General features: G+C 57.6%; 1 protein-coding gene across 1 annotated transcript in view; it reads left to right on the plus strand.

The window, feature by feature from the left end:
- Positions 1 to 21724, plus strand: part of LOC133340001 (UV excision repair protein RAD23 homolog B-like) — a 35915-nt gene extending 14191 nt beyond the window's left edge. The window contains exons 6-10 of the mRNA XM_061548097.1: positions 10209 to 10335; positions 17902 to 18073; positions 18349 to 18476; positions 19230 to 19376; positions 21592 to 21724. Of these exons, the coding sequence (XP_061404081.1) occupies positions 10209 to 10335; positions 17902 to 18073; positions 18349 to 18476; positions 19230 to 19376; positions 21592 to 21705 (688 nt within the window). The 3' untranslated portion in view covers positions 21706 to 21724. The remainder of the gene's footprint in view (positions 1 to 10208; positions 10336 to 17901; positions 18074 to 18348; positions 18477 to 19229; positions 19377 to 21591) is intronic.
- Positions 21725 to 26163: the final 4439 nt, after the last annotated feature.

A 26163-nucleotide genomic window follows, 5' to 3' on the forward strand; every position in this document is an offset into this window, starting at 1 on the left:
TGCTGCGTGTGTGGTGGTGCTGCGTGTGGTGGTGCTGCGTGTGTGTGGTGCTGCGTGTGCAGTGCTGTGTGTGCGGTGCTGTGTGTGTGGTGCTGTGTGTGGTGCTGTGTGTGTTGCTGTGTGTGTGGTGGTGCTGCGTGTGTGGTGCTGTGTGTGTTGTGTGGTGCTGTGTGTGTGGTTATGTGTGTGTGTGTGGTGCTGTGTGTATGTGAGTGGTGCTGTGTGTGTGGTGCTGTGTGTGTGTGTGGTGCTGCGTGTGTGTGGTGCTGCGTGTGTGTGGTGCTGCGTGTGTGTGGTGCTGAGTCTGTGGTGCTGCGTGTGTGGTGCTGTGCGTGTGTGGTGCTGTGTGTGTGGTGCTGTGTGTGTGGTGTGTGTGTGTGTGGTGCTGTGTGTAGGTGAGTGGTGCTGTGTGTGTGAGTGGTGCTGTGTGTGTGTGTGGTGTGCTGTTTGTGTGTGTGGTGCTGTGTGTGTGTGGTGCTGTGTGTGTGGTGCTGTGTGTGTGGTGCTGTGTGTGTGTGTGGTGCTGTGTGTGTGGTGCTGCGTGTGTGTGGTGGTGCTGTGTGTGTGGTTCTGCGTGTGTGTGTGGTGCTGTGTGTGTGGTCCTGTTGTGTGGTGCTGTGTGTGTGTGGTGCTGTGTGTGTGGTGCTGTGTGTGTGTGGTGCTGTGTGTGGTGGTGCTGCGTGTGTGGGTGGTGCTGCGTGTGTGTGTGGTGCTGTGTGTGGTGCGGTGTGTGGTGCTGCGTGTGTGGTGCTGTGTGTGTGTGTGGTGCTGTGTGTGTGGTGCTGTGTGTGTGTGGTGCTGTGTGTGTGTGGTCTGTGTGTGTCTGGTGCTGTGTGTGTGTGTGGTACTGCGTGTGTGGGTGCTGCTGTGTGTGGTGCTGCGTGTGTGGTGCTGCGTGTGTGTGGTGCTGCGTGTGTGTGGTGCTGTGTGTGTGTGGTGCTGTGTGTGTCTGGTGCTGTGTGTGTGTGTGTGGTGCTGCGTGTGTGTGGTGCTGCGTGTGTGGTGTGCTGCGTTGTGTGGTGCTGCGTGTGTGTTGTGCTGTGTGTGTGTGTGGTGCTGCGTGTGTGGTGCTGCGTGTGTGGTGCTGCGTGTGTGGTGTGGTGCTGCGTGTGTGTGTGTGTGTGTGTGGTGCGTGTGTGTGTGTGGTGCTGTGTGTGTGGTGCGTGTGTGTGTGGTGCTGCGTGTGTGTGTGTGCTGCGTGTGTGTGGTGCTGTGTGTGTGGTGCTGTGTGTGTGTGGTGCTGTGTGTGTGTGGTGCTGTGTGTTGTGGTGGTGCTGTGTGTGTGGTGCTGCGTGTGTGTGGGGTGCTGCGTGTGTGTGGTGCTGCGTGTGTGTGTGGTGCTGCGTGTGTGTGGTGCTGCGTGTTGTGTTGGTGCTGTGTGTGTGGTGCTGTGTGTGTGTGGTGCTGTGTGTGTGTTGTGCTGTGTGTGTGTGGTGCTGTGTGTGTGGTGCTGTGTGTGTGTGGTGCTGTGTGTGTGTGGTGCTGTGTGTGTGTGGTGCTGTGTGTGTGTGTGGTGCTGTGTGTGTGGTGCTGTGTGTGTGGTGCTGTGTGTTGTGCGCAGCGTGTGTGGCGCTGTGTGTGTGTGGTGGTGCTGCGTGTGTGTGGTGCTGCGTGGTGTGGTGCTGCGTGTGTGTGGTGCTGTGTGTGTGTGTGGTCCTGTGTGTGTGGTGTGGTGCTGTGTGTGTGTGTGGTGCTGTGTGTGTGTGGTGCTGTGTGTGTATGGTGCTGTGTGTGTGTGGTGCTGTGTGTGGTGCTGCGTGTGTGTGTGGTGCTGCGTGTGTGTGTGGTGCTGTGTGTGTGGTGCTGCGTGTGTGTGTGCTGCGTGTGTGTGTGGTGCTGCTGTGTGTGTGGTGTGTGTGTGGTGCTTGTGTGTGGTGCTGTGTGTGTGTGGTGGCTGTGTGTGTGTGTGGTGCTGTGTGTGTGTGGTGCTGTGTGTGTATGGGCTGTGTGGAAAGGGCGGTCCTGCACAGATGCATATTTTGCTGTCCGTCTGCTACAGCAGAGGTGTAGGGAATTCCAAAAAGACCTACATCTCTGCTTTATTGACCTGGTCAAGGCCTATGATACCATCAGTAGGCCTGGGCTCTGGGTTGTTCTTCGTGCTTTCGGAGTCCCTGACCCTCTGCTCACGATCATTAAGGACCTTCATGATGGTGAGCGGGCCCGGGTAAAACTACGTGGCCGGGAGTCGGAGCCTTTCCCTGTACACCTTGGGGTGCGACAGGGATGTCCTCTGGCTCCCACATTATTTAACATCTATTTTGACCGCGTAGTTCGTGAAGCCTTCAATAGCTGTACCGGGGGAATTTCCATTTGGTACAGATATAATGGGAGGCTGATCGACGCCCGGGTGCGATCAAGGGATGGCTCCCTATTGGTCAACCACGTTATGTATGCCGATGATTTGGTAATAGCTGCTCACTCAGAGGAGGAGTTGGAGACGCTGCTGCTGAGACTGGAGCGTGCCACTAAGAGGTGGGGCCTTACCATCAGCCCCACCAAAAACTAAGCAACCTGCCTGGGTATTTTGTACCATCGGACACTCCACCCCCACAACTCCCAATTGGTGATGGGGCAGTTGTGGAGAGAGTGGAGGTTTCCCATACCTGGGCAGTGTGCTTATGACCGGCTCCAGTCTATCAGCAGAGGTCTCACTCCCGAATCAGTCGAGCGGCAATATCTTTTAATCGGTTTGCGTAACGCTGTGTGGAAGCTACCTGGTCTGTCGCTTCGCACGAAGCTTCAGGTCTTCTCGGCCACAGGTCATTCCCTCCCTTCTCTACGCTTGCGAGACGTGGACCCCCCTGGTGGAGCATCTTCGCCGGTTGGAAACATTTAGGCTGGCCTGCCTACGATCCATCCTGGGTTTAACCAGGCTGGATTGTGTGAGGAGCTCACAAATCCTTGAAAGATCTGGGCAAAAGTCCCATCAGTGAGCTCCTCCGGCAGGCAAGGCTGCGTTGGCTGGGTCATGTAGCCCGCATGCCCAGCCACCGCATGCCTAAACAGCTTTTGTTCGGCCGGATCGAGGGGGCTAGACGGGCGCGGCACGGGCTGGAGAAGAGATGGAGTGATGTGGTACAGGAGGACGTGGAGCTGAGTGGACTTGCCGATGACTGGTACCAGCGGTGTCAAGATCGGCCTCAGTGGAGGAGGCTCGTGAAGGACGCTACTGGGCAGTTGGAGGCAGTCGCCCTCCAACAACAACGGAGGGCGGAGGAGCGACGCTCACAACAACGAGCGGAGCGCCGGGTGGCTAAAGCACAGCAAGTTGGCACAGTAGGGGGCACAGGTGGTGCATCAGCCAGTCATCTCGGTCATCTCGGTCAGTCGACCCGTGGCACCTGCTGGGTCTGCCCCGTGACCTCCTGCCAGCGGGCTTTCGACACTTCACGTGGCCTCAAGGTGCACTTGGCCTGGCACAAGCATCGTGGTGACGTCACCGCCACTTAGTGGCGAATGGCGGTTGTTGTTGTTGTTGTATGGTGCTGTGTGTGTGGTGCTGTGTGTGTGGTGCTGTGTTGGTGCTGCGTGTGTGTGGTGCTGCGTGTGTGTGTGGTGCTGCGTGTGTGTGGTGCTGCGTGTGTGGTGCTGCGTGTGTGTGGTGTGTGACGGTGGGTCCCTCTCCCACGTGCCCCCTCCCCCCCCTTCACCCCCCCCTCCACCCCCCCTCTCCCCCCCCTCCTAGCCCAGCGGTGACGACGCCCCCCACCCTGCCGGCGCCAGCGGCGCCAGCGGCAGCCTCGTCGACGCCGCCTCCTCCACGCTGGGTACCGGCACGGCACCACCACCGTCGTGGCTAGCACCACCACCACCACCGTCGTGGCTAGCATCACCACCGCCGTGGCTAGCATCACCACCACCATGGCTAGCATCACCACCAAGGGTAGCATCACACACCACTATGGCTAGCATCACCACCACCATGGCTAGCATCACCACCAAGGGTAGCATCACCACCACCGTGGCTAGCATCACCACCACCATGGCTAGCATCACCATCACCGTGGCTAGCATCACCACCATGGCTAGCATCACCACCACCATGGCTAGCATCACCACCATGGCTAGCATCACCACCACCGTGGCTAGCATCACCACCATGGCTAGCATCACCACCACCATGGCTAGCATCACCACCATGGCTAGCATCACCACCACCATGGCTAGCATCACCACCACCATGGCTAGCATCACCACCATGGCTAGCATCACCACCACCGTGGCTAGCATCACCACCATGGCTAGCATCACCACCACCGTGGCTAGCATCACCACCGTGGCTAGCATCACCACCATGGCTAGCATCACCACCACCATGGCTAGCATCACCACCACCATGGCTAGCATCACCACCACCATGGCTAGCATCACCACCACCATGGCTAGCATCACCACCATGGCTAGCATCACCACCACCGTGGCTAGCATCACCACCATGGCTAGCATCACCACCACCGTGGCTAGCATCACCACCGTGGCTAGCATCACCACCATGGCTAGCATCACCACCACCATGGCTAGCATCACCACCACCATGGCTAGCATCACCACCATGGCTAGCATCACCACCATGGCTAGCATCACCACCACCGTGGCTAGCATCACCACCACCATGGCTAGCATCACCACCATGGCTAGCATCACCACCACCATGGCTAGCATCACCACCATGGCTAGCATCACCACCACCATGGCTAGCATCACCACCACCATGGCTAGCATCACCACCACCATGGCTAGCATCACCACCATGGCTAGCATCACCACCACCGTGGCTAGCATCACCACCATGGCTAGCACCACCACCGTGGCTAGCACCACCACCATGGCTAGCATCACCACCACCGTGGCTAGCATCACCACCACCGTGGCTAGCATCACCACCACCGTGGCTAGCATCACAACCACCGTGGCTAGCATCACCACCACCATGGCTAGCATCACCACCATGGCTAGCATCACCACCACCATGGCTAGCATCATCACCGTGGCTAGCATCACCACCACCATGGCTAGCATCACCACCGTGGCTAGCATCACCACCACCATGGCTAGCATCACCACCACCGTGGCTAGCATCACAACCACCGTGGCTAGCATCACCACCACCATGGCTAGCATCACCACCATGGCTAGCATCACCACCACCATGGCTAGCATCATCACCGTGGCTTGCATCACCACCACCATGGCTAGCATCACCACCGTGGCTAGCATCACCACCACCATGGCTAGCATCACCACCACCACCATGGCTAGCATCACCACCACCATGGCTAGCATCACCACCACCATGGCTAGCATCACCACCACCATGGCTAGCATCACCACCACCACCATGGCTAGCATCACCACCACCATGGCTAGCATCACCACCACCGTGGCTAGCATCACCACCACCATGGCTAGCATCACCACCATGGCTAGCATCACCACCATGGCTAGCATCACCACCGTGGCTAGCATCACCACCACCATGGCTAGCATCACCACCGTGGCTAGCATCACCACCACCGTGGCTAGCATCACCACCACCATGGCTAGCATCACCACCGTGGCTAGCATCACCACCATGGCTAGCATCACCACCGTGGCTAGCATCACCACCGTGGCTAGCATCACCACCATGGCTAGCATCACCACCACCGTGGCTAGCACCACCACCATGGCTAGCATCACCACCACCGTGGCTAGCATCACCACCACCGTGGCTAGCATCACCACCACCGTGGCTAGCATCACAACCACCGTGGCTAGCATCACCACCGTGGCTAGCATCACCACCACCGTGGCTAGCACCACCACCATGGCTAGCATCACCACCGTGGCTAGCATCACCACCACCGTGGCTAGCACCACCACCATGGCTAGCATCACCACCGTGGCTAGCATCACCACCACCGTGGCTAGCATCACCACCACCGTGGCTAGCATCACCACCACCGTGGCTAGCATCACCACCACCGTGGCTAGCATCACCACCACCATGGCTAGCATAACCACCACCATGGCTAGCATCACCACCGTGGCTAGCATCACCACCACCGTGGCTAGCATCACCACCACCATGGCTAGCATCACCACCACCGTGGCTAGCATCACCACCACCGTGGCTAGCATCACCACCATGGCTAGCATCACCACCACCGTGGCTAGCATCACCACCACCATGGCTAGCATCACCACCGTGGCTAGCATCACCACCACCATGGCTAGCATCACCACCACCATGGCTAGCATCACCACCATGGCTAGCATCACCACCACCGTGGCTAGCATCACCCACCATGGCTAGCATCACCACCACCGTGGCTAGCATCACCACCACCATGGCTAGCATCACCACCATGGCTAGCACACCACCACCCTGGCTAGCATCACCACCACCGTGGCTAGCATCACCACCATGGCTAGCATCACCACCACCATGGCTAGCATCACCACCACCATGGCTAGCATCACCACCATGGCTAGCATCACCACCATGGCTAGCATCACCACCACCATGGCTAGCATCACCACCACCATGGATAGCATCACCACCGTGGCTAGCATCACCACCACCATGGCTAGCATCACCACCATGGCTAGCATCACCACCACCGTGGCTAGCATCACCACCACCATGGCTAGCATCACCACCGTGGCTAGCATCACCACCACCATGGCTAGCATCACCACCACCATGGCTAGCATCACCACCATGGCTAGCATCACCACCACCGTGGCTAGCATCACCACCACCACCATGGCTAGCATCACCACCACCATGGCTAGCATCACCACCACCACATGGCTAGCATCACCACCACCATGGCTAGCATCACCACCACCATGGCTAGCATCACCACCACCATGGCTAGCATCACCACCACCACCATGGCTAGCATCACCACCACCATGGCTAGCATCACCACCACCGTGGCTAGCATCACCACCACCATGGCTAGCATCACCACCATGGCTAGCATCACCACCATGGCTAGCATCACCACCGTGGCTAGCATCACCACCGTGGCTAGCATCACCACCATGGCTAGCATCACCACCATGGCTAGCATCACCACCCCACCATGGCTAGCATCACCACCACCGTGGCTAGCATCACCACCACCGTGGCTAGCATCACCACCACCGTGGCTAGCATCACCACCACCATGGCTAGCATCACCACCACCATGGCTAGCATCACCACCACCATGGCTAGCATCACCACCACCATGGCTAGCATCACCACCACCGTGGCTAGCATCACCACCATGGCTAGCATCACCACCACCATGGCTAGCATCACCACCACCGTGGCTAGCATCACCACCACCATGGCTAGCATCACCACCACCGTGGCTAGCATCACCACCACCGTGGCTAGCATCACCACCATGGCTAGCATCACCACCACCGTGGCTAGCATCACCACCACCATGGCTAGCATCACCACCACCATGGCTAGCATCACCACCACCGTGGCTAGCATCACCACCGTGACTAGCATCACCACCACCATGGCTAGCATCACCACCACCGTAGCTAGCATCACCACCACCATGGCTAGCATCACCACCACCGTGGCTAGCTTCACCACCGTGGCTAGCATCACCACCACTATGGCTAGCATCACCACCGTGGCTAGCATCACCACCACCGTGGCTAGCATCACCACCACCATGGCTAGCATCACCACCACCGTGGCTAGCATCACCACCATGGCTAGCATCACCACCACCATGGCTAGCATCACCACCACCGTGGCTAGCATCACCACCATGGCTAGCATCACCACCACCGTGGCTAGCATCACCACCATGGCTAGCATCACCACCATGGCTAGCATCACCACCACCGTGGCTAGCATCACCACCATGGCTAGCATCACCACCACCGTGGCTAGCATCACCACCATGGCTAGCATCACCACCACCGTGGCTAGCATCACCACCACCGTGGCTAGCATCACCACCATGGCTAGCATCACCATCACCATGGCTAGCATCACCACCGTGGCTAGCATCACCACCACCGTGGCTAGCATCACCACCATGGCTAGCATCACCACCATGGCTAGCATCATCACCATGGCTAGCATCACCACCACCATGGCTAGCATCACCACCACCATGGCTAGCATCACCACCATGGCTAGCATCACCATCACCATGGCTAGCATCACCACCACCGTGGCTAGCATCACACACCACCATGGCTAGCATCACCACCACCGTGGCTAGCATCACCATCACCACCGCCGTGGCTAGCATCACCATCACCACCACCGTGGCTAGCATCACCACCGCCGTGGCTAGCATCACCACCACCATGGCTAGCGTCACCACCACCATGGCTAGCATCACCACCACCGTGGCTAGCGTCACCACCACCGTGGCTAGCGTCACCACCACCATGGCTAGCGTCACTACCACCATGGCTAGCATCACCTCCACCGTGGCTAGCATCACCACCACCGTGGCTAGCATCACCACCACCGTGGCTAGCGTCACCACCACCATGGCTAGCATCACCACCACCGTGGCTAGCATCACCACCACCGTGGCTAGCGTCACCACCACCGTGGCTAGCATCACCACCACCATGGCTAGCATCACCACCACCGTGGCTAGCATCACCATCACCACCGCCGTGGCTAGCATCACCATCACCACCACCGTGGCTAGCATCACCACCGCCGTGGCTAGCATCACCACCACCATGGCTAGCGTCACCACCACCATGGCTAGCATCACCACCACCGTGGCTAGCGTCACCACCACCGTGGCTAGCGTCACCACCACAATGGCTAGCGTCACCACCACCATGGCTAGCATCACCACCACCGTGGCTAGCATCACCACCACCGTGGCTAGCATCACCACCACCGTGGCTAGCGTCACCACCACCGTGGCTAGCGTCACCACCACCATGGCTAGCATCACCACCACCGTGGCTAGCATCACCACCACCGTGGCTAGCGTCACCACCACCGTGGCTAGCGTCACCACCACCATGGCTAGCATCACCACCGCCGTGGCTAGCATCACCACCACCATGGCTAGCGTCACCACCACCATGGCTAGCATCACCACCACCGTGGCTAGCATCACCACCACCGTGGCTGGCGTCACCACCACCATGGCTAGCATCACCACCACCATGGCTAGCATCTCCACCACCATGGCTAGCATCACCACCACCGTGGCTAGCATCACCACCGTGGCTAGCATCACCACCACCATGGCTAGCATCTCCACCACCATGGCTAGCATCTCCACCGTGGCTAGCATCACCACCATGGCTAGCATCACCACCACCATGGCTAGCATCTCCACCACCATGGCTAGCATCACCACCACCGTGGCTAGCATCACCACCATGGCTAGCATCACCACCACCGTGGCTAGCATCACCACCATGGCTAGCATCACCACCATGGCTAGCATCACCACCGCCGTGGCTAGCATCACCACCATGGCTAGCATCACCACCACCATGGCTAGCATCACCACCGTGGATAGCATCACCGTTGAGCCAACCTGAACCCTTTCAACACCGACCACATTGTATCGTTTTGTAAACTCAGTTCGGCTTATAGGGATTGTTGTTGTTGGATTGAATGGAAGCATGACTGCTTCGTCCTTACACGCTACTTTTTTATTTTCTGGGTAGTTGCCACTAGATGGCAGCAGCAGACGTGGTCACCACTCGCTTGTACACACTTGTGTACGCGCTTGTGTACACGCTTGTGATTGTGATGATGGGGGAGATGTTTTAGATGGGAGATGATTGTGATTCTGATGGGAGATGTCTCAGATTGGAGGTGATTGTGATTCTGATGGGAGATGTCTCAGATGGGAGATGATTGTGATTCTGATGGGAGATGTCTCAGATTGGAGGTGATTGTGATTCTGATGGGAGATGTCTCAGATGGGAGATGATTGTGATTCTGACGGGAGATGTCTCAGATGGGAGATGATTGTGATTCTGATGGGAGATGTCTCAGATTGGAGGTGATTGTGATTCTGATGGGAGATGTCTCAGATGGGAGATGATTGTGATTCTGACGGGAGATGTCTCAGATGGGAGATGATTGTGATTCTGACGGGAGATGTCTCAGATGGGAGATGATTGTGATTCTGATGGGAGATGTCTCAGATTGGAGGTGATTGCGATTGTGACGGGCGTGGCGTGTGTGTGCTGTGTGCGGCTGGCAGTGACAGGCCAGGCCTACGAAACATGGTGCAGGAGATGGTGCTCATGGGCTACGAGCGCGAGCGCGTCGTGGCGGCGCTGCGCTCCAGCTTCAACAACCCCGACCGCGCCGTCGAGTACCTCCTCACGGTGCGCGACAGCAGCCGCTACGCACACAGCTACACCAGCTACACACAGCTACACACAGCTATACACAGAGCCACACAGCTACACAGCTACACACAGCTACACAGCTACACACAGCTACACACAGCTACACAGCTACACACAGCTACACAGCTACACACAGCTACACACAGCTACACACAGAGCCACACTGCTACACACAGAGCCACACTGCTACTCACAGAGCCACACAGCTACTCACAGAGCCACACTGCTACTCACAGAGCCACACTGCTACTCACAGAGCCACACTGCTACTCACAGAGCCACACAGCTACACACAGCCACACTGCTACTCACAGAGCCACACTGCTACACACAGAGCCACACTGCTACTCACAGAGCCACACTGCTACTCACAGAGCCACACTGCTACACACAGAGCCACACTACTACACACAGAGCCACACAGCTACACACAGAGCCACACTGCTACTCACAGAGCCACACTGCTACACACAGAGCCACACTGCTACACACAGAGCCACACAGCTACACACAGAGCCACACAGCTACACACAGCTACACTGCTACTCACAGAGCCACACCGCTACACACAGAGCCACACTGCTACTCACAGAGCCACACTGCTACTCACAGAGCCACTCTGCTACTCACAGAGCCACACTGCTACTCACAGAGCCACACTGACACCGCTACTCACAGAGCCACACAGCTACACACAGAGCCACACAGCTACTCACAGAGCCACACTGCTACTCACAGAGCCACACTGCTACTCACAGAGCCACACTGCTACTCACAGAGCCACACTGCTACTCACAGAGCCACACTGCTACTCACAGAGCCACTCTGCTACTCACAGAGCCACACTGCTACTCACAGAGCCACACTGACACCGCTACTCACAGAGCCACACAGCTACACACAGAGCCACACAGCTACTCACAGAGCCACACTGCTACTCACAGAGCCACACTGCTACTCACGAGCCACACTGCTACTCACAGAGCCCACTGCTACTCACAGAGCCACACTGCTACTCACAGAGCCACACTGCTACTCACAGAGCCACACTGCTACACACAGAGCCACACTGCTACTCACAGAGCCACACTGCTACTCACAGAGCCACACTGCTACACACAGAGCCACTCTGCTACACACAGAGCCACACTGCTACACACAGAGCCACACTGCTACTCACAGAGCCACACTGACACCGCTACTCACAGAGCCACACTGCTACTCACAGAGCCACACTGCTACTCACAGAGCCACACTGCTACACACAGAGCCACACTGCTACTCACAGAGCCACACTGCTACTCACAGAGCCACACTGCTACTCACAGAGCCACACTACTACACACAGAGCCACACTGCTACTCACAGAGCCACAGCTACACACAGAGCTACACTGCTACTCACAGAGCCACACTGCTACACACAGAGCCACAGCTACTCACAGAGCCACACCGCTACACACAGAGCCACACCGCTACTCACAGAGCCACACAGCTACTCACAGAGCCACACAGCTACACACAGCCACACACAGCCACACAGCTACACACAGCCACACCACCCACAGCTACACACAGCTACACACAGCTACACACAGCTACACACAGCCACACACAGCTACACACAGCTACACACAGCTACACAGCTACACACAGCTACACACAGCTACAGCTACACACAGAGCTACACAGCCCACACAGAGCCACACTGCTACTCACAGAGCCACACTGCTACTCACAGAGCCACTCAGCTACACACAGAGCTACACAGCTACTCACAGAGCCACACTGCTACTCACAGAGCTACACAGCTACACACGAGCCACACTACACACAGAGCCACAAGCTACACACAGAGCCACACAGCTACTCACAGAGCCACACTGCTACTCACAGAGCCACACTGCTACTCACAGAGCCACACTACTACTCACAGAGCCACACTGTTACACACAGAGCCACACTGCTACTCACAGAGCCACACTGCTACTCACAGAGCCATACTGCTACTCACAGAGCCACACTGCTACTCACAGAGCCACACCAGCTCACAGAGCCACACACACAGAGCCACACCGCTACTCACAGAGCCACACTGCTTAACACAGAGCCACACTGCTACACACAGAGCCACACTGCTACTCACAGAGCCACCAGCTACACACAGAGCCACAGCTACACACAGAGCCACACTGCTACTCACAGAGCCACACAGCTACTCACAGAGCCACACAGCTACACACAGAGCCACACAGCTACACACAGAGCCACACAGCTACACACAGAGCCACTCTGCTACTCACAGAGCCACACAGCTACACACAGAGCCACACAGCTACACACAGAGCCACTCTGCTACTCCAGAGCCACACAGCTACACACAGAGCCACATACTACACACAGAGCCACACTGCTACTCACAGAGCCACACTGCTACACACAGAGCACACTGCTACACACAGAGCCACACTGCTACACACAGAGCCACACAGCTACACACAGAGCCACACTGCTACTCACACAGCCACACTGCTACACACAGAGCCACACGCTACACACAGAGCCACACTACTACACACAGAGCCACACTGCTACTCACAGAGCCACACTGCTACACACAGAGCCACACTGCTACACACAGAGCCACACAGCTACACACAGAGCCACACTACACACAGAGCCACACTGCTACTCACAGAGCCACACTGCTACACACAGAGCCACACTGCTACACACAGAGCCACACTGCTACACACAGAGCCACACTGCTACACACAGAGCCACACTGCTACACACAGAGCCACACTGCTACACACAGAGCCACACTGCTACACACAGAGCACACTGCTACACACAGAGCCACACTGCTACACACAGAGCCACACTGCTACACACAGAGCCACACTGCTACACACAGAGCCACACAGCTACTCACAGAGCCACAAGCTACTCACAGAGCCACACAGCTACACACAGAGCCACACGAGCAGCCACACACAGAGCCACACTGCTACTCACAGAGCCACACAGCTACACACAGAGCCACACGAGCAGCCACACACAGAGCCACACCGCTACTCACAGAGCCACACCGCTACTCACAGAGCCACACTGCTACTCACAGAGCCACACTGCTACACACAGAGCCACACTGCTACTCACAGAGCCACACTGCTACTCACAGAGCCACACTGCTACACACAGAGCCACTCTGCTACACACAGAGCCACACTGCTACTCACAGAGCCACACTGACACGCTACTCACAGAGCCACACTGCTACTCACAGAGCCACACTGCTACTCACGAGCCACACTGCTACACAGAGCCACACTGCTACTCACAGAGCCACACTGCTACTCACAGAGCCACACTGCTACTCACAGAGCCACACTACTACACACAGAGCCACACTGCTACTCACAGACCACGCTACACACAGAGCTACACTGCTACTCACAGAGCCACACTGCTACACACAGAGCCACACAGCTACTCACAGAGCCACACCGCTACACACAGAGCCACACCGCTACTCACAGAGCCACACAGCTACTCACAGAGCCACAGCTACACACAGCCACACACAGCCACACAGCTACACACAGCCACACACAGCCACACACAGCTACACACAGCTACACACAGCTACACACAGCTACACAGCCACACACAGCTACACACAGCTACACACAGCTACACAGCTACACACAGCTACACACAGCTACAGCTACACACAGAGCTACACAGCCACACACAGAGCCCACTGCTACTCACAGAGCCACACTGCTACTCACAGAGCCACTCAGCTACACACAGATACACAGCTACTCACAGAGCCACACTGCTACTCACAGAGCTACACAGCTACACACAGAGCCACAGCTACACACAGAGCCACACAGCTACACACAGAGCCACACAGCTACTCACAGAGCCACACTGCTACTCACAGAGCCACACTGCTACTCACAGAGCCACACTACTACTCACAGAGCCACACTGTTACACACAGAGCCACACTGCTACTCACAGAGCCACACTGCTACTCACAGAGCCATACTGCTACTCACAGAGCCACACTGCTACTCACAGAGCCACCAGCTACTCACAGAGCCACACAGCTACACACAGAGCCACACCGCTACTCACAGAGCCACACTGCTTAACACGAGCCACACTGCTACACACAGAGCCACACTGCTACTCACAGAGCCACACAGCTACACACAGAGCCACACAGCTACACACAGAGCCACACTGCTACTCACAGAGCCACACAGCTACTCACAGAGCCACACAGCTACACACAGAGCCACACAGCTACACACAGAGCCACACAGCTACACACAGAGCCACTCTGCTACTCACAGAGCCACACAGCTACACACAGAGCCACACAGCTACACACAGAGCCACTCTGCTACTCACAGAGCCACACAGCTACACACAGAGCCACACTACTACACACAGAGCCACACTGCTACTCACAGAGCCACACTGCTACACACAGAGCCACACTGCTACACACAGAGCCACACTGCTACACACAGAGCCACACAGCTACACACAGAGCCACACTGCTACTCACACAGCCACACTGCTACACACAGAGCCACACAGCTACACACAGAGCCACACTACTACCACAGAGCCACACTGCTACTCACAGAGCCACACTGCTACACACAGAGCCACACTGCTACACACAGAGCCACACTGCTACACACAGAGCCACACTGCTACACACAGAGCCACACTGCTACACACAGAGCCACACTGCTACACACAGAGCCACACTGCTACACACAGAGCCACACTGCTACACACAGAGCCACACTGCTACACACAGAGCCACACTGCTACACACAGAGCCACACAGCTACTCACAGAGCCACACAGCTACTCACAGAGCCACACAGCTACACACAGAGCCACACGAGCAGCCACACACAGAGCCACACTGCTACTCACAGAGCCACACAGCTACACACAGAGCCACACGAGCAGCCACACACGAGCCCACCGCTACTCACAGAGCCACACCGCTACTCACAGAGCCACACTGCTACTCACAAGCCACACTGCTACACACAGAGCCACACTGCTACTCACAGAGCCACACTGCTACTCACAGAGCCACACTGCTACACACAGAGCCACTCTGCTACACACAGAGCCACACTGCTACTCACAGAGCCACACTGACACCGCTACTCACAGAGCCACACTGCTACTCACAGAGCCACACTGCTACTCACAGAGCCACACTGCTACACACAGAGCCACACTGCTACTCACAGAGCCACACTGCTACTCACAGAGCCACACTGCTACACACAGAGCCACACTGCTACTCACAGAGCCACACTGCTACTCACAGAGCCACACTGCTACTCACAGAGCCACACTGCTACTCACAGAGCCACACTGCTACTCACAGAGCCACACTGCTACTCACAGAGCCACACTGCTACACACAGAGCCACACGAGCAGCCACACACAGAGCCACACAGCTACTCACAGATCCACACTACTACACAGAGCCACACTGCTACTCACAGAGCCACACAGCTACACACAGAGCTACACTGCTACTCACAGAGCCACACTGCTACACACAGAGCCACACAGCTACTCACAGAGCCACACCGCTACACACAGAGCCACACCGCTACTCACAGAGCCACACAGCTACTCACAGAGCCACACAGCTACACACAGCCACACACAGCCACACAGCTACACACAGCCACACACAGCCACACACAGCTACACACAGCTACACACAGCCACACACAGCTACACACAGCTACACACAGCTACACAGCTACACACAGCTACACACAGCTACAGCTACACACAGAGCTACACAGCCACACACAGAGCCACACTGCTACTCACAGAGCCACACTGCTACTCACAGAGCCACTCAGCTACACACAGAGCTACACAGCTACTCACAGAGCCACCTGCTACTCACAGAGCTACACAGCTACACACAGAGCCACACAGCTACACACAGAGCCACACAGCTACACACAGAGCCACACAGCTACTCACAGAGCCACACTGCTACTCAGAGCCACACTACTACTCACAGAGCCACACTGTTACACACAGAGCCACACTGCTTCTCACAGAGCCACACTGCTACACACAGAGCCACACTGCTACACACAGAGCCACACTGCTACTCACAGAGCCACACAGCTACTCACAGAGCCACACAGCTACACACAGAGCCACACAGCTACACACAGAGCCACACTACTACACACAGAGCCACATTGCTACACACAGAGCCACACTGCTACTCACAGAGCCACACAGCTACACACAGAGCCACACTGCTACACACAGAGCCACACTGCTACACACAGAGCCACACTGCTACACACAGAGCCACACTGCTACACACAGAGCCACACTGCTACACACAGAGCCACACTGCTACACACAGAGCCACACTGCTACACACAGAGCCACACAGCTACTCACAGAGCCACACAGCTACTCACAGAGCCACACAGCTACACACAGAGCCACACGAGCAGCCACACACAGAGCCACACTGCTACTCACAGAGCCACACAGCTACACACAGAGCCACACGAGCAGCCACACACAGAGCCACACCGCTACTCACAGAGCCACACCGCTACTCACAGAGCCACACAGCTACTCACAGAGCCACACTGCTACACACAGAGCCACACTGCTACTCACAGAGCCACACGAGCAGCCACACACAGAGCCACACTGCTACACACAGAGCCACACTACTACTCATAGAGCCACACGAGCAGCCACACACAGAGCCACACTGACACTCACAGAGCCACACTGACACCGCTACTCACAGAGCCACACAGCTACACACAGAGCCACACAGCTACACACAGAGCCACACTGCTACTCACAGAGCCACACAGCTACACACAGAGCCACACTGACACTCACAGAGCCACACTGACACGGATACTCACAGAGCCACGCCCGCCAACGCAGCAGCACGCTAACCGCACGGTCACCACACGCGCTACCTCGCACCCACGCACCACCACGCACTACCACGCGCTACCTCGCACTACCACGCACTACCACGCACCAACCACAACCCCACTCGCGCGCATCACCCCAACCCCCCTCTCCACCACCACAAGTGGCGCCGCTCTGCTCGACGGCGCCCCACACGGCCGATGAGCCTGCAGTGAGCGTCTGTGCCGGGCCTCTGCGCTGACCGCGTGTGTCATCGTGCTGCTGCTGCTGCTTCTACTGCTGCTGCTGCTACTGCTGCTGCTACTGCTGCTGTTGCTACTGCTACTGCTGCTACTGCTGCTGCTGCTACTGCTGCTGCTACTGCTGCTACTGCTGCTGCTGCTACTGCTGCTGCTACTGCTACTGCTGCTGCTACTGCTGCTGCTACTGCTGCTGCTGCTACTGCTGCTGCTGCTGCTGCTACTGCTGCTGCTACTGCTGCTGCTACTGCTGCTACTGCTACTACTGCTGCTACTGCTGCTGCTACTGCTGCTGCTACAGGGCATGCAGGAAGGCGAGGGGCTGGCTGCAGACGCTCCCGCTGAGAGCCAGCAGCAGCGGCAGCAGCAGCGGCAGGCGGCTTCCGCGCCCAGCGCCCCGGCCGCCTCGGGCACCACCAGCAGCAGCAGCACGGCGAGTACCGGTGGCACCGCGTCGCAGGGCTCCAGATCCGGTGAGGGGGTGTGTGGGGGTGTGTGTGTGTGTCTGTGTGAGTTCCATTCCCGCTCACTGCTAACTCCAGTGACGATTATCTGAACCGGTCCTGGGCCTCCCCTAGGTCCACTCAGCTTCAAACGAGTGCGCGGTGCGACGTGTAGTAAACATCGCCACTGGGGAGACAAAGCCGGCCGGCGTGGTGCTGGCCACCCGCCCCCTCGTGTGCCACGTGCCACTTGCCCCAACAATCTGCTGAAGGCTGCCCGGGGTGGACCTGCGTGTTTGTTGCAGGCAACCCGCTGGAGTACCTGCGGAACCAGGCACAGTTCCGCTACATGCGGCGCGCCGTGCAGCAGAACCCCGGCCTGCTGCCCGCCCTGCTGCAGGAGCTGGGCGTCCAGAACCCTCAGCTGCTTGCGGTGAGCGTCGCACACGCGTCGCACACGCGTCGCACACGCGTCGCACACGCGTCGCACACGCATCGCACACGCATCGCACACGCGCGTCGCTCACACGCGTCGCACACGCGTCGCACACGCGTCGCACACGCGTCGCACACGCATCGCACACGCGCGTCGCTCACACGCGTCGCACACGCATCGCACACGCATCGCACACGCATCGCACACGCGCGTCGCTCACACGCGTCGCACACGCGTCGCACACGCGTCGCACACGCGTCGCACACGCATCGCACACGCGCGTCGCTCACACGCGTCGCACACACATGTCGCACACACGTCGCACATGCGTCGCTCCCACGCGTCGCCCACGCAACAACACGATTAGCAAATCGCAAAGGCAGCGATTTTTTTTTTCCGATTTGAAAAGTCCCCTTTCTTCTTGGATTTTTTTTTGTTATCATAACTTTTTTTGATTCAACTTAACAATTGTTCTATGTTTGATTGTTCTATTTCAATTAAAAATTTAAATTATCATCCTTGCATTAGAATATATAGTGCAGTTCATATGTTGATGGTATCACGTGGTAATGCTCCATCACGTGTTTTAAATCTATTACACAGTGAATATTCAACTGCAGCTTGACTTCAAAACATTTATTCGCGAATCAAATCGCAATATCTGTCAGAAAATAATCGCAATTGCATCTCTTCCCCAAGTCGTTGAGCCCTGCTCTGCACGTTTTGCACGTTTTGCTTGCGGCCTAGCAGGAGATCAGCCAGTACCAGGAGGAGTTCATCCACATGCTCAACGAGCCGGGCGAGGAGGGCGCCGAGGAGCCCGGCGCCGACGAGCCGGGCGCAGACCGGCCGCAGGTCATCCAGGTCACGCCCGACGAGATGGACGCCATCGAGAGGGTAATGCCGCCGTGTGGGAGCGCGCGAGCGTGCGCTGCTTCTGCTGCTGCTGCTGTGTTTGTGCATGTGTGCTGCTGCTGGTGCTGTGTTTGTGTGTGCTGCTGCTGCTGCTGTGCTTGTGCATGTGTGCTGCTGGTGCTGTGTTTGTGTGTGTGCTGCTGCTGCTGCTGTGTTTGTGCTGCTGCTGCTGCTGCTGTGCTTGTGCATGTGTGCTGCTGCTGGTGCTGTGTTTGTGTGTGTGTGCTGCTGCTGCTGCTGTTTTGTGCATGTGTGCTGCTGCTGCTGCTGTGCTTGTGCATGTGTGCTGCTGCTGGTGCTGTGTTTGTGTGTGTGCTGCTGCTGCTGCTGTGTTTGTGTGTGTGCTGCTGCTGCTACTGCTGCTGTGCTTGTGCATGTGTGCTGCTGCTGGTGCGCGGGCCCGGGTAAAACTACGTGGCCGGGAGTCGGAGCCGTTCCCTGTACACCTTGGGGTGCGACAGGGATGTCCCTGGCTCCCACATTATTTAACATCTATTTTGACCGCGTTGTTCGTGAAGCCTTCAATGGCTGTACCGGGGGAATTTCCATTTGGTACAGATATAATGGGAGGCTGATCGATGCCCGGGTGCGGTCAAGGGATGGCTCCCTATTGGTAAACCACGTTATGTATGCCGATGATTTGGTAATTGCTGCTCATTCAGAAGAGGAGTTGGAGGCGCTGCTGATGAACCTGGAGCGTGCCACTAAGAGGTGGGTGGGGCCTTACCATCAGCCCCACCAAAACTAAGCACCTGCCTGGGTATTTTGTACCATCGGACACTCCACCCCCACAACTCCCAATCGGTGATGGGGCAGTAGTGGAGAGAGTGGAGAGTTTTCCATACTTGGGCAGTGTGCTTATGACCGGCTCCAGTTTAACAGCAGAGGTCTCACTCCGAATCAGTCGAGCGGCATTGTCTTTTCATCGGTTGCGTAACGCTGTGTAGAAGCTACCTGGATTGTCGCTCCGCACGAAGCTTCAGGTCTTCTCGGCCACAGTCATTCCTTCCCTTCTCTACGCTTGCGAAACGTGGACCCCCCTAATAGAGCATCTTCGCCGGTTGGAAACATTTAGGCTGGCCTGCCTACGATCCATCCTGGGTTTAACCAGGCTGGATTGTGTGAGGAGCTCACAAATCCTTGAAAGATCTGGGCAAAGTCCCATCGGTGAGCTCCTCCGGCAGGCAAGGCTGCGTTGGCTGGGTCATGTAGCCCGCATGCCCAGCCACCGCATGCCTAAACAGCTTTTGTTCGGCCGGATAGAGGGGCTAAACGGGCCCGGCACGGGCTAGAGAAGAGATGGAGTTATGTGGTACGGGAGGACGTGGAGCTGAGTGGACTTGCCGATGACTATACCAGCGGTGTCAAGATCGGCCTCTGTGGAGGAGGCTCGTGAAGGACACTACTGGGCAGTTGGAGGCAGTCGCCCTCCAACAACAACGGAGGGCGGAGGAGCGACGCTCACAACCACGAGCGGAGTGCCCGGTGGCTAAAGCACAGCAAGTTGGTACAGTAGGGGGCACAGGTGGTGCATCAGCCAGTCATCTCGGTCATCTCAGTCAGTCGACCCGTGGCACCTGCTGGGTCTGCCCCGTGACCTCCTGCCAGCGGGCATTCGACACTTCATGTGGCCTCAAGGTGCACTTGGCCTGGCACAAGCGTCGTGGTGACGTCACCGCCACTTAGTGGCGAATGGCGGTTGTTGTGCTGCTGTGTGTGTAGCAGTGTGTGTGTGCTGCTGCGTGTGTGCTGCTGCTAACAGTGTGTGTGTGTGTGCTGTGTGTGTGTGCTACTGTGTCTGTGTGCTGCTGCTGACACTGTGTGTGTGTGTGCTGCTAACACTGTGTGTGCGCTGTGTGTGTGTGCTGTGTGTGTGCTACTGTGTGTGTTGCTGCTGCTAACACTGTGTGTGTGCGCTGTGTGTGTGTGTGTGCTGTGTGTGTGTGCTGCTGCTGACACTGTGTGTGTGCTGCTAACACTGTGTGTGTGCGCTGTGTGTGTGTGTGCTGTGTGTGTTGCTACTGTGTGTGTGTGCTGCTGCTGACACTGTGTGTGTGCTGCTAACACTGTGTGTGTGCGCTGTGTGTGTGTGTTGCTGTGTGTGTGTGTGTAGCAGTGTGTGGTGTGCTGCTGCTAACACTGTGCTGTGTGTGTGTGTGTGCTGACACTGTGTGTGTGCTGCTGTGTGTGTGAGCAGCTCATGGGCCTGGGCTTTGAGCGGCGCCTGGCGATGGAGGCCTACTTTGCCTGCGACAAGAACGAGAACCTGGCGGCAAACTTCCTCCTACAGCACATCGTGGACGACGACTGAGTCCACCATCGCCCCTCCCTCCCCCATCGCCCCCCCCCTCTCTGCCTCCCTCCCCTCCCCATCGCCCTCATCGCCCCCATCGCCCCCCCCCCCCTCTCATGCTCCCTCCCCGACGCCGCCCCGCAGAGCACACACGCCCACGGCCCTTCTCTCTCCCCTTCACGGCCACCGCCACCATCGTCGTCACCACCACCACCGCCATCACCGCCACCACCACCACCACCGCTAGCACCACCATCATCGTAATCACCACCACCGCCATCACCGCTAGCACCACCATCACTGCCACCGTCACCACCACCACCACCACTAGCACCACCATCGTCGTCGTCACCACCATCACTGCCACCGTCACCACCACCACCACCGCTAGCACCACCATCATCGTCACCGCCGCTGCCACCACGATCACCGCCACCACCAGTGCCATCATCGCCGTCGGCGCCACCGGGCACGGCTGCGTTGCACCGTCACCACGAGCAAGTGCTGCTGAAGCGTCGGGCCGGAAGAGGGCGTGGCCAAGTGGGGGAGGGGGGGGGGTCACTCGCGCGGGGGGGGGGGGTCACTCACGCAAGGGGTCACTCCCGCAAGGGGTCACTCCCGCAAGGGTCACTCCCTCTCGGCGTTTTCCCGTGGAGCACGTCAACGGGACGACGCGCGTTGACAGGGTGGCGCGCGTTGATGGTGGCGTGTGCTGCCAATCGCCGTGACTGGGGGACGCTGCTCGTTCGGTTAGAACCCACCCAGCCCCCCCCCCCTGGTAGCTAATGAACTAATCTGCTTGCGTGGTGACCTCTGACCCTGCCCCCTCCGCGGCGCTGGGGAGGCCCTCTTCCGGCCGCACGTCTAGGTCCAGGACGCCGGGCCGAGTGGCTTCGCCCAAATCCTAAATGGGATTTTCGTATTTCCCCCCCCCTCCTCTCTGGTTCATAAACATTCTGCATCGCGTCACAACGGCCCCCTGTCCCAGGCCAGCCCCACGCAGGGAGACGGCGACGATCGCGTGGCGCTCGAATTTGATGAAACAAAAACATTTCAAGAGCCGCGACGCTCGTGGTGACTAGGCCGCTCAACTCGCCGGCCAGCCGGGACCCCAAGAACCGCCTCCAAGTCCCTGAGCACCGCGTGCAGCGCATACCCCCACACCGCCCCCCCCCTTCTCCCGTCACCTAAAGCCCCCCCCCCCCCCCCCCCGGCGTGACGGCCCCGACCACTTAACCCCCACCCCCTCCCCGCCCCGTAAGCTTATTATGCAAAGGTGGAGAGGCAAGCGGAGAGCGTCGTTGGCGTGGGGTTTGTTCCGCTACGTTTCCTTGTTAAAGCGTCGGCGTCGTCGTCACCGTCGGCGTCGTCGTCACCGTCGTCACCGTTGTCACCGTCACCGCCGTCACCGCCGCCGCGTTGCGTGACCGGGCCGAGCGCCGATTTTGCCGCGGCCGGCGATACGGCAAAGTTCCCCGCGGCGCTGCGTTGTGCCACCTGGACCGGCGGGCGGGCGGAGCGGAGGTGGTGCTCGGGCCGGGGCTGGGTGGGGCCGAGCTGGGTGGGGCCGGGCTGGGTGGGGCCGGGCTGGGTGGGGCCGGGCTGGGTGGGGCCGGGCTGGGTGGGCCGGGCTGGGTGGGGCTCGCGAGTTGGGGTTGTTTGTGGGTTTTGGTGTCAATGGTGGGGGGGGCGGTGGGTAGTGACTGGGTGGCGTTGGCGTTAGGGCTGTAGCAGTGGACGTCATGGGTGTGGGTTGGTCTCGGTGACTTGCGACTTGGTGTTAGTGGCAGAGTGGCTCTGCTTGCTACTTGACTGGGGTTCGGCTGAGTGCTCGTGGTTGGTTGGGTAGTTTCCCAGGGTTATGGGTAGCGCTAGTGACTTGGGGTAGTTGGGGTTATGGGTAGCGCTAGTGACTTGGGGTAGTTGGGGTTATGGGTAGCGCTAGTGACTTGGGGTAGTTGGGTTATGGGTAGCGCTAGTGACTTGGGGTAGTTGGGGTTATGGGTTGCGCTGGTGACTTGGGATAGTTGGGGTTATGGGTAGTGCTGGTGACTTGGGGTAGTTGGGGTTATGGGTTGCGCTAGTGACTTGGGATAGTTGGGGTTATGGGTAGTGCTGGTGACTTGGGGTAGTTGGGGTTATGGGTAGCGCTAGTGACTTGGGATAGTTGGGGTTATGGGTAGTGCTGGTGACTTGGGGTAGTTGGGGTTATGGGTAGCGCTGGTGACTTGGGGTAGTTGGGGTTATGGGTAGCGCTAGTGACTTGGGGTAGTTGGGGTTATGGGTAGCGCTGGTGACTTGGGGTAGTTGGGTTATGGGTAGCGCTGGTGACTTGGGGTAGTTGGGGTTTGGGTAGCGCTGGTGACTTGGGGTAGTTGGGTTATAGGTAGCGCTAGTGACTTGGGGTAGTAGGGTTATGAGTAGCGCTAGTGACTTGGGGTAGTTGGGGTTATGGGTAGCGCTAGTGACTTGGGGTAGTAGGGTTATGGGTAGCGCTGGTGACTTGGGGTAGTTGGGGTTATGGGTAGCGCTAGTGACTTGGGGTAGTTGGGGTTATGGGTAGCGCTAGTGACTTGGGGTAGTTGGGTTATGGGTAGCGCTAGTGACTTGGGGTAGTTGGGGTTATGGGTAGCGCTAGTGACTTGGGGTAGTAGGGTTATGGGTAGCGCTGGTGACTTGGGGTAGTTGGGGTTATGGGTAGCGCTAGTGACTTGGGGTAGTTGGGGTTATGGGTAGCGCTAGTGACTTGGGGTAGTTGGGTTATGGGTTGCGCTGGTACCAGTGGCTGCGGTGATCAGGGCTAGAATCTAGTTGGCTGTTCCGCTCACGAAGTTCTCTCTCCACCACCCCCACGGTAACGCACGGAAACCTCTCGCTCACCCACCCACCTGCCCGCTCGCCCGCCCTCTCGTCCGCTCGCTCGCTTACCCGCTCGCCCGCCCACCCGCTCGTCCACCCGCTCGTCCACCCGCTCGCCCGCTCGCTCGCCCTCCGATGACCTTTTCTGGTGTCCCAGGATCCCAGCGGTCCCAGGCCGTGGTCACGCAGCAGTCGCAGCGTAAATACAACAACTACAACAACAACAACTACAACAACAACTACTACTACTACACTCGCGCGTGACGATAAATAATAAAAGAGAGAGTTGTTATTTACAGCGAGCCTCGCCGGCTGGTTTGTGTCTCTGCCTTCTGTTGTGAGTGGCGCTGGTGGTGGGGGGGGGGGTGGATTGGGGGGGGGGGTGAGGACCGTGGGGGGTGGGGGGGTGAGGACTGGTGGGGGGGGTGACGGTGTGGGGCCTCACGGCCGCCCAGGGTCCAGCAAGGGGGTTGGGGGGGCAGCACCTAATGTCCCGCGTGGCCAGAGATGTTAACTACCTCGCCTGGTCTACAGGAGGTCGTGGGTTCAATCCCGACCCTGACTATGCCTGCTGCTGCTGCTGTAGATTTGGAGTTTGCGTGTCTCTCTCTCATCATCATCACCACGGTGGCTAGGAGATGTTAACTACCTCGCCTGGTATACAGGAGGTCGTGGATTCCATTCCGATCCGGACCCTGACGATGCCTGCTGCTGCTGTAGATTTGGAGTCTCTCATCATCATCACGGTGACTAGGAGATGTTGACTACCTCGCCTGGTCTACAGGAGATCGTGGGTTCCATCCCGACCCTGACGACGCTTGCTGCTGCTGCTCTACATTTCCACGTGAGAACGTCCAAGCCACTGGAAGAAAGAAACCAGCGCTACGTATCTCAGTGGATGCTTTCCCGTCAAATCAACGAGAGTTTCAAGGGCCCACTTGCTCGGGGCCTCCCACAAACAGCGGCATCACAACAGCCCGGCTTCATTTGTCGATATCACTGGTCAACAACAAAACAACATTTTTTTCTGGCCTGGACTTTTGCAGCTGTTCTAGACTAATTTCAGGGTGCTGATTCCAAATCTGATCTCAGATTTGCTCTATCACATCTCAACTTTATGCTATCGGCATACCCCATTTTCATTGATTTTACACTTGTGATTGCAAGTTGTTGCGAGTCAGTGACTGCTTTAGTGTTAAATATGGTGCTGTATTTTTAGGATAATGTGTTTAAATATCATTTTATGTAGATATCCACATTTATTTAATATTTTTCTTCTGCAGTTTGTATTGAAAATGCAATATTTGATATCTCAAAAACCTGATGTGATAGACAAAAACTGATGCCAGATTTGGAATCGGCACCCCAAAATTGCCTTAAACCCGTTGTAATACCTCATGCCAGAAAAAGTGTGTTGACCAGTGTAATGAAGATGGATCGGGGCTGGTGGTGGTGGTTGTGCCACGTGGCATTGCGCCCCGGGGCCTTCTGGGAACCTCAGGGCCGGCCCCGTTCGGCCGTCACGTGGCCCTGGAGTCGGAGCCACTTTGCGCGTTCAGGCGTCAGCAGCAGCAGCAGCGGATTGATTTGTGCCGACATCGGCACCGACTGTGCTCT

Source organism: Lethenteron reissneri, unplaced genomic scaffold, assembly GCF_015708825.2.
Source record: "Lethenteron reissneri isolate LAM-NWPU_2019-01 unplaced genomic scaffold, ASM1570882v1 scaffold_629, whole genome shotgun sequence".
Taxonomy (NCBI): Eukaryota; Metazoa; Chordata; class Hyperoartia; order Petromyzontiformes; family Petromyzontidae; genus Lethenteron; species Lethenteron reissneri.